The sequence below is a fragment of the Stigmatopora argus genome, chromosome 10 (assembly GCF_051989625.1).
Source record: "Stigmatopora argus isolate UIUO_Sarg chromosome 10, RoL_Sarg_1.0, whole genome shotgun sequence".
Classification (NCBI taxonomy): Eukaryota; Metazoa; Chordata; class Actinopteri; order Syngnathiformes; family Syngnathidae; genus Stigmatopora; species Stigmatopora argus.
The window spans coordinates 10,988,015-10,998,237 of record NC_135396.1 but is presented as its reverse complement, the minus strand read 5'-3'; the positions used below and the strand labels follow the sequence as shown (position 1 = coordinate 10,998,237).

The 10,223-nt window shown below is 38.1% G+C and overlaps 1 protein-coding gene across 1 annotated transcript; it reads left to right on the top strand.

Moving 5' to 3' along the window:
- Window positions 1-1,752: 1,752 nt before the first annotated feature.
- On the top strand, window positions 1,753-10,190 carry coq8b (coenzyme Q8B). The gene is made up of 16 exons (XM_077610771.1): window positions 1,753-1,882; window positions 2,595-2,776; window positions 2,968-3,109; window positions 4,061-4,266; window positions 4,566-4,632; window positions 4,707-4,778; window positions 5,119-5,238; window positions 5,329-5,414; window positions 6,241-6,381; window positions 6,457-6,538; window positions 7,107-7,200; window positions 7,533-7,674; window positions 7,865-7,972; window positions 8,052-8,117; window positions 8,208-8,294; window positions 9,089-10,190. Coding segments are annotated over exons 1-16 (1,902 nt in total). The 5' UTR covers window positions 1,753-1,881; the 3' UTR covers window positions 9,395-10,190.
- Window positions 10,191-10,223: the final 33 nt, after the last annotated feature.

Sequence of the window (10,223 nt, the reverse complement as noted above, 5' to 3'; positions counted from 1 at the left end):
ATAAAATACAAAGGTGTTATGAGTAGTTTCTGGTGCCCATGTAAAATATTTTTGGTTATTTTTTTACCTATCGTTTATTAAATTGCACCTAGTTTACAAATTCTGCATCCACAGTATAACACATCGGTATTCACAGTGTACTAATCTACCTATGAAAAATAGTTTTTTTTTCTATTCTGACACTATGAGGACTAGTTAGGAGCAATAGGCAGAATGAACTCATTGGCTGCCATTGACGGAGATAGATGTCCTATTCATTTTGACTTGGAGGATTGACAGAGATCGTGTTTCTTTATCAATGTCAGTGATAGACCTCTAGTCAAATTGGACTGTTCATTCCCAGTGGAATAACAACTGGGTTGTTAATGTCAAATCATTTGACACATTATTTTTGACAGATTATCTAACATCTAATTTCCCTGTGCATTTATTTGCATGCATGTACAGAATGCAGGTATCTACATGCAGTAATTATTTAAAGAATGCCTGTATGTATATATACGTGTAAATGTATGTATGCGTGTATGTCAGTCTAATCATTATGATTCACGGAATACTGGTTTAGATGTACATGTCCACTGCTATTGATGACATTTTTTTTACTTTGAGACTTGCAGAGATCATTTGCTGCCAGTCAAAAATGGCTTGAATATGACATAATGTAACGCACACAGTGGTGTGCCGTCGGGCCTTCAAGGCCTTCTCTGCTGGCCTAAGAAATATCTGAATGACAGACTGAAGTTAATTATATTTTGTCCATGAATACTTATTAAATAATTCCAAATTGTCTGTTAGCTTCCTTTCATTGGTTCCAGATGTGTGTTTTCATATTGAAGCATTTAACCAATCACATTTCAGCCATTATTTGTTGCCAGGGTCAGAAATCTGCCTCAAGGCCTTCACAATCAGTTCTGCAGGCTTTGCTGCATTAAATAAGCGTCGATAAGACTGTTGCTTTAACCAATCAGAATTCGATTTGGTGACACCAAGGCCTTCTCGCAGGCGTAGGGATACGTCATCGCTTTCACCAACTATGATTGGCTAGTCATAGAGTGGACTAGCCAGAGCTACCAAACTGTATCTGGAGCGTTTTCAAGAAAAAAAGCTGGAGATCATTAAGCTAGGTCGGACACCTCCAAAGCAAGCAAGCCTGTCACAACCGGGAATGAACATTTTCAGCACTAAATCGAATAAAAACGTTTGCCAGAAATACGACAGGACAGGCTCGACTTTCAGCAATAGCTTCGATGGCGATAGAAAAGAAGGAAAGAAAGGAGGATGGATATTGTGTACAGGTAAAAAGGATTTTTGGTGAGTAAAATATGGCTATATTCCTAAATAATATTTCAATTGTACGAGGTTATTATTGATTATTTTTATGTGTTGCAGCTGTAGCTGCAGTAGAGATTTTATAGCCATAAAATAATTTTTGCTCAAGGCGCCACTAGAAAATGCACGGACCGCCACTGATTGCACATAATTAAAGTTGCAATCCAGAATACCTCAAAATTTTGGCCTCCCATCGCAATTTCATCAATTTGCTCGGGGCACGTGCAATTTGCCTGACGTCCTCTAAAACTGCATCGCCATTGGCTATTGTTTCATTCAGTCCCTCCTTATAATGTATGCGATTGGACAAACTGTTTTTTTGTACCCACCCTCTACCAACAATTCTTACCTTTCATTGGTCTAATCTCTAAACCACCTTGTTTACGTTTTCTTATTATTATTCTTGGGAGATGTGATTGGATTGCTAGGACGTTTGTCAAAACCTAATTTCCGGGATCCAGGAACGTTGCAAAACATAAATTTCCTTGCATACAGGCAAACGACCTTAAGGCTCGATCGACTCACGTAATAGAATCGTAGCCATACTGTAAAAGTAAGTGTTTTCAAATTAGTTATATGGCATTTGATGACACGTTTTCTGTGCTCCTGCTCCTACTGGTGCATTTAACAACATGCATACCATGGATGCAGTATTGTTAGAGATTAATTGCGAGGTGATTAAATGTCTTCATTTGTATGTGTTGCACATAATGCTCAACACATGTTTAATTATGTACTACATTGGACGTGAGGAGACGTGACATTATTAGCGTGTAAACACTGGCTGAATCACCAGTTTAACCATCATGTTATAATGACCAAAATAATCACTATTAAAAGCTTTATTTTACATTATACCAGGAGTCTCCAAACTACGAACGGCAATCCAGTTTTTATTGGCGAGAAGCAAATGATGAAAATATCATTGAATATGGCCTGCACACGAATCTTAATTCAGCCTACATTCTGTTGCACTTCCCAGTTTTACCACTTGATGGCGATAGTCTATCAAGCAGTAGTGATTCTCCATAAACCCATGGTTCAAAGCCTGAGACATGTTGAAATCAATGCAGAAACTATGTAATGTTCTGTTTTACATAATGAAATTTAGAAAACAAAATGTCAATTTCACTGTACATTTATAAACAAAGCTATAACTTTTGAGTTCTCTTTTTCTGAAACAAAATTGTGGAAAAGTAGTATGAGTTTCTTGTTTTCCCTTTTTTGCCATTCTAATTCCATAACTTTTGCACCTGTGTCCACAGTGACGTTGTCAGAGGTCTTGCAGGTATTACGCGGGGTAAATAAAGTGGGGTGTTCCCTGATCACCACCCAGGGGGAACAACTCAGATTCATGGTCTGCAACTCTTCACTGGGAGGAGGTGTTAAAGTTGTTCAAAAAATGGTGGAAGGCCTGGCTGGAAACTTCATGGGTGGCAGCAACACAGTAAGTGTTGTTATAATGTAATATATCAAAGTGCCAAGATTAAATAGTGGGACTTTGTGGTCGTAAACCGTGGACATGCCAACTCCCCACTTTTCAGAAGTTACCAATGTCAATTGTCAACAATATATTTTTCACCTACAGAAGGTGGATCTTTTTATATCTTAATTATTCATTTCCAACCATGTCCTCAGCAACAGTCTGTCAAAGAGGATGTCTTTCCTGACATGGAGGGCTGGGAAAATGTGGATGCTGATGAAGCTGCAAAATGGGCTGTGGGTTCAGAATTTCCGCCTGATGCTAATGACAAAACAGAGACTGACAACAGTGCTCCAGGTATTTTTTTTAATTTTTTTAGATATTTATCGTTCTAGATATACTCTACCATCATTCCAATATGAAAATACACAAGACAGTTAATACTGTAACATATTCTACTCTTAGTACTAGTACAAGGTAGCCAAACTTTTGTTTGCTACTATACCTTGCAGGGTTTAGTACACATTTTCATGGATAAAGGGTACGTTAAACTAGGCCTCGCTCAAGTGCAAAATGTCAATCATTTTCCTCTTCTTAATATAGAAAATTGTACGGTGTAACGTTTGCAAGGATCAAAGAACTTTGTATCAAATCAAATTGTGGCAAATACTGTATTGTTGTCCAAAGAATTGATATCGCAAAATCATGAAATTGGTGATTTACACCCCTAGATCCACATGGACTTGGATTGATACATTGATTTGTTGGGCAACAATCTAGTCAAACGATTGAAAGTGAAAACACGTTTCAGGATCACCATGTGTAAATCTTGTTTGTGACAATAATATATTTGCCGAGGTTACAAAGACTGCTACGATTCCATTTGATTCAAGGGCTGATTTAATAAGATACAAGTAACAATTTCTCACAATTACATTTAAGATCAAGTCATAAAAATACAAAGTAGTTTTATCCAGTTTGATAATTTTGTTGCTAAAACATTTAAGAAACCCTTTTTAAATAATACATTTTAGACCTTTTATTGTTTCTCATTTAATTTTGCAGCAAATAACGGTAATGCAAGATACAATATAGTGACAACTTGGCATAAACCCAAACTGCTCAATACCACATAGAATCTTATCAGCAGAAAGTAACTGTCTCCTCCCCCGTGTTTACTTATTTTTTAGCTTCATTGATTAAAATGACTAAATAATTCCCCATTTCACTGTCCCTTTTTTTGGTTTGGACGACTTTGATCAAGAAAAGGTCTTGCCTTCATGTAATGTATGATTTCTTTATACCTAGGGCTGCATCGAGACCCACGCACAGATTCAGCAAGTCCAGGTTGGCCAGGCCAAAACACACGCTTCCTCCACACCCCTCTTTCCTTGCACAGATTCTACCACCAGACCAGATGTGTCCATGATACGGTAGTGACAAGACTCTCACCCGAAGATATCAAGAAGGCCAGGGAGGCCAAGCAGGGCTCGATTAAACCTCCTCGACTGAGGGTGTGTTGAGTGACTCACTACAATGCCAGTTTAAAGGTGTATTGTCAAGTTTTGCCTTTTTTAAAATGGGTCAATATCGAACAAGTGGGTAATCAAATATTTTGGTTCACCATCATTTTGTTCTGAATGTTTCCTATTTTAATCTGCCTTTACATTACTACTTGAAAAGTAAAAAAAACATTATTTCACTTTCCACAGTTATTTTCCATAATAATTCTATACTAGAGAATATTGGTGTTTTCCATAGAGAAAGTATAATGACCATTCAGAATAGTAATTGTTGTTTTGTCTTATGTTAGCTTAGTGAACGTGCCAAAGAGCGGAAGGTGCCTGCAACGAGAATAAGCAGACTGGTCAATTTTGGAGGTAAGAGAAATAAATTGTGTGTTTGTACTTAAGAAATTTGGACAGCTACACTTAATCAAACATTTGGAACACAGGACTAGCTGTCGGTCTGGGGATTGGTGCCATTGCAGAAGTAGCAAAGCAGTCACTGGGAGGCAAACAAAAAGGTAGTAATTCATTTCCTTCTCTGCCAACATTAGCCTTGAGGCTGAATAAAAGGAAAATGCCATCGGACCAGTTTCATTCTTACTGAAACTAAAATTTTTAAAAGTTTTTACAGACTAGTTAAATGATGGAATGTTGCAAAAGAGTATAAAAAATCATCGACTCACACAGATCTATAACTATGTATGAAAATTGAGTTTTGACTGATTAAAGTCCAATCTATCAAATTCAATAAAGTACCCCTGAGGTGATGATAGTATAGGCCTTTAAAATACATTCTTGTAGAGTGAGTTTATTCTGTTGTTCTCATTTTCACTAACACTTGTTACTTTCTTTTTGGAGATATGAATGCCTTTTTAGATTCCCCATTCCTGTCCGAAGCCAATGCAGAGAGAATAGTCAACACACTCTGTAAAGTACGTGGAGCCGCACTTAAGATAGGACAGATGCTAAGCATACAAGGTACATACAGTTCCACAATTTGTGTAATCACTGGATAAGGGTACGTGCTCGGTTTTATTTGACAGGCTTTAAATCTATTCCCTTCCGCAGATAATTCCTTCATCAACCCGCAGCTTCAAAAGATCTTTGAGAGGGTCCGACAAAGTGCAGACTTCATGCCAGCCTGGCAAATGAATGTGAGCAAAATGGATATATCTTTTGCGCTTTATCAGTTTGTTGCCACTTGTTCCAGAGATGTTCAATCTGATTTAAATCTGGGATTTTGCTGGCTTCCTCAAGGACACTCAGAGTTGTTCTTAAGCAGACATGTCTCATTATTTAATCCCGAAACAAGACAATACGTTTTTAATATTGCAATATCACAATATTGTAACACCCTTATTTTTCGCAACATTAATGGTAAAACCAAAATGAATCCACACTGAAAATTAAGTAATTTAAAATTTTAAATTAGCTCAGTGCTTCTCTAAATTTTCATCTCAAATCGCTGAGCTCATGCATTGGGTTTTAGATTTTATCACATGATCTGCGACTTTGCAGCCAGATCTTATCTATATTTATGCAAGTGCTGAGTATACTTTGGTATTGTGAATGTGATGTTTTAAGTCTAATACACAGGTGTCAAAAGTGGCGGCCCGGGGGCCAAATCTGGCCCGCCGCATCATTTTGTGCGGCCCGAGAAAGTAAATCATGAGTGCCGACTTTCTGTTTTAGGATCAAATTAAAATGAAGAGTATAGATGTATATTAAATTTCCTGATTTCCCCATTTTAAATCAATAATTGTAATTTAAAAAAAAAAAATTCTGTGTTTTTAGTTCAAAAATCATTTTGTAAAATCTAAAAAAATATATAAAAAAAGCCAAAATAAACATTGTTTTAGATCTATAAAAAACTGAATATTCAGGGCTTTTAATCCATTTATAAAAACAATCTAAATATTATATCTAAAATGGTCCGGCCCACATTAAATCGAGTATATTTCATTCTCCCCACACTTTTAGAAAGTTTTAGAGAACGAGCTGGGTCCAGGTTGGAGAGAGAAACTGTCATCCTTTGACGATAAGCCCTTTGCCGCTGCTTCCATTGGTCAGGTTCATCATGGTGTTTTAAAAGATGGCAGAGAAATTGCAATGAAGATCCAGGTAAATTGAAATGTGACAACTCGGCCACTGACTTTGTCTTAATCTTCGTTCGTTGTCTTTTCATGTTCTTTATAGTACCCCGGAGTGGCAGAGAGTATCCATAGTGACATAAACAACCTTATGTCAGTTCTTAAACTGAGTGTCGTACTACCTGAAGGTAACACCTGTTTCTAGTTTTAATGTAGATGTCAATTTACTGTATTGTAATTTTATTTTTTGCACCAGGGCTGATATAACTCCCATTCCGATACCTTGGCAAAGCAAAAAATATATATATACGAACAATTTGGGGCTGTTTGTGGTTCTTAAAAAAATAGGGATTAAATAAGCACAAACATTTTTGTAGCACTGGTTTCTCAGCCTTTTTTTTTAAAATTGCACAGTATATTTTAGCTCCGATTTAATTTATTGCATTATAATCTTTAAAAATAACCATATCAGTATGCCTCTCATCCAGAGTTAATCGTTTCAATCCTAGCATTTTTAGTTTGCACCACGAGGTGGTGCTTTGATTTAGAATATTCATTGGATTCATATCAAATTGTAAATTCTGCACCGCTTATCATTTCTTTTTTTTTTTAATACCTCAGGAATTTTGTTAATTAACCCCGCATTTCGTTTTCTTAACCTGAACATCTTTTATTAGACATGGTTGATTGACAATCATGATGAGTTTTTTTCTTCGATTACAAGCCTTTGTTTTGCATGAATTTATTCTTTTTCAGGCCTCTTTGCAGACAGCAGCTTGGAGGTTCTTCAGAGAGAACTGGCATGGGAGTGTGACTATGAAAGGGAAGCTGAGTCTGCCAAGAAATTCAAGTAATTTGTGTCTTTGATTTATTTGCATATTTGAAGTGAATAAAGAGATGGCAGGAGTGTGCTTTGAGAATCTTGAAGATAGAAAAGCACAATAAGTGAAAGCCTTACTATTGTTTTTTTTGTTTTTGGACATCTACTTTCTATTTGCCTGGTAAAGTGTTTGCGTGAATTCATCTTGAAAGCTAATAACATACTTTTTGAGAGTCCCACTATCATTTTTTATACACTAGTTCAATGATAGAATCTTGTCAAAAAGTGTTCAGAAATAAACTGTAAAGGCTCCACAAATCCTCATAAGTATTAAAACTGAATGTTAAAACCATTGTCTTCAGATCGTTGCTGGAAGAAAACACATATTTCCAGGTTCCCGAGGTGATCGATGAACTGTCTACACGAAGAGTGCTGGCGATGGAGCTGGTGCAGGGGGTTCCGTTAGACTGCTGTGTGGACTTGGACCAAGAGACCAGAAACAAGGTTTGGATTTATTCAACCCTTTTTTTAATAAAAAAAGTAGATAGGTATATGTGGATAAAATTGGATGTGGAAGAAAAAAAAACATTTTGGAGAAGTGTCAAAAGATGGACGAGAGATATCAGACCTTACAAAAACCTCACTTTTCTAAGATTAATCATCAAATACTCATTCTCTCTTGTGAACTTTTCAGATCTGCTTCAACATCCTCCAATTGTGTCTCAGGGAGCTTTTTGAGTTCAGGTTCATGCAGACAGACCCCAACTGGGCCAACTTCTTTTACAATTCAGAAACAGATAAGGTAAAAATCGATGGGTACATTTACTAATCTAAGTTTACCAAATGCCATCCTTATAATAATAAAACAAAAATGCCCACAGGTAATTCTGTTAGATTTTGGAGCATGCCGAAGTTACCCCGAATCATTTACGAATGATTACATTGAGGTAAGATTGATGCAAATTACGATGGGTAGTTGCAATTAATTTAGTTTCGGTTTAAAATTGGTTGTGTCTTTTTGTGAAAATTCTCTGCAGGTAGTGCACGCAGCTTCTGTAGGCGATCGAGACACTGTACTCTCCAAATCCAGAGACCTGAAGTTTCTGACAGGTTTCGAGACCAAGGTACGATCAAATAGTTCCTAAATCCCTCATCATTTATTTTTCTCAGTGTCACCAACACTATTTCCACTACATCCTCTTCCTCTGTGTGGTTGTCGGTACTCAGTCGTTTGGTCGCCCGGAAGGTTATTGATAATTACCATTTAAATCGTTGCTCAAATTCCCTAAATACAAACTGCGAATTATTATTTAGTCATACTTAATGCCCTATTAATTATTAGGCCAAAGAAAAGCTCCAAATTTCCCATACTTTTATTGTGTTTTGTTGGAGAACTTGTTAAGACCCTGACTGACGTCCCTTCCTAAGGGGACAACTCATGTACATACAAACTCTTATACACTCACACGTCTGCTCAGTGAAACTGCTCAGGGCCATTGTTGGCTTTTATTGATGCGTAGACCGTGTTATTTTACCTTGTTTTGTCGCCGGTCTTTTGGTCGCCCGTTGTTTGGGTCCGGGCGACCAAAAGACCGGCGACCAAAAGACCGACGACCAAAAGATGGCGACCAAAAGACCGGCGACCAAATGACCGCACACGGTGGTTGTCACATTTGAGTCCCCCAACTCAATTCTTTGTCTGTTGGACACATTTTAGCTAAAGATCCTTGATATGGATTAATATGTCCATGTCTTGTCACAGAGGAAAAGGAGAGAGATTGATGAGGTGTGTGTTCTCTGTGTGTGACCTCTTATCCAACATCAGTGGCCTGACCCCACAAATGTCCTAATGAGTAAATGGTGAAGAATTCCTATTAAGCAAGTTTATTTTTTAATTTCTCCTGTTTTTTTCTGCCAGGCCTTCACAGACGCTCATGTAGAGGCAGTGATGATTCTTGGTGAGGCTTTTGCATCCTATGAGCCCTTTGACTTTGGCACCCAGAGCACTACCCAACGCATCCAGAGCCTCGTCCCTGTCATGCTGCGTCACCGCCTCACTCCTCCACCAGAAGAGACTTACTCTCTCCACCGCAAGATGGCCGGCTCCTTCCTCATCTGTTCCAAACTGAACGCACGCATATCGTGCAAGGAGATGTTTCTGGATGTGTACAACGCCTACAACATGAGGAGGCAGGCTCAGGAGGCAGCACAGGCCAATGCGTAGACAACCCTCAATGGATTTGCAGTCAAGAAGCTGGAGAATTACATTCTCTCTGAATATGCTATCGTACATTTATAAATAATGTCTATAAGTTATCCTCTTACTTCAGTTTGGGTGCTATTTGTGTGATATTAATTTTACTCCAAGGTTCCACTGCGCTCTCAGGCTTTATGTACTATCATGTTCCAAGCATTTAAATAAATAATGAATTTACAATCAACATGATATTTGTTTGGCAGCCTGGTGGAACCTGTGGTTGACATATTTTTAATGAATGGTGAAATAAATATTTTAATGTTAAAGCTTTATTGTTGGGAAAAATTGGGGGCATAAAATTGCTTGTTTTATCAATCTGATGGGAAGCTGTTTTTGACCAGCGATACTTTGTACGTTCCATCCTCAACAATAACAGCTGCTGTAATTGCCTTCTACACTACGTTTTGAAATGGTGACCATGTCCACCACTTTGGGGGTGCTGGAGCCTATCCCAGCTATCTTCGGGCACAAGGCGAGGGACACCCTGAATTGGTGGACAATCAATCGCAGGGCACAAGGAGACAAACAACCTAGGGGCTATTTAGAGTGTCCAATCAGCCTACCATGCATGTCTTTGGAATGGGGGAGGAAACCGGAGGACCTGGAGAAAACCCACGCATGCCTGGGGAGAACATGCAAACTCCACACAGGTGGACCAACCTGGATTTCAACCAAGGACCTCCACTGTGAGGCGGACGCGCTAACCACTCATCCGCTGGGCCGCCCACATCTAATTGTACATAATAATAAAAAATCAAACATGGTTTTCCACATTTTCTGAATTGCCTAGCGAAAG

Coding starts and splice junctions, on each gene's coding strand:
- coq8b (XM_077610771.1), top strand. Junction 4,267..4,565: donor TTAAACCTCCTCGACTGAGG/GTGTGTTGAGTG, acceptor GTCTTATGTTAG/CTTAGTGAACGTGCCAAAGA. Junction 7,675..7,864: donor ACCAAGAGACCAGAAACAAG/GTTTGGATTTAT, acceptor TGAACTTTTCAG/ATCTGCTTCAACATCCTCCA.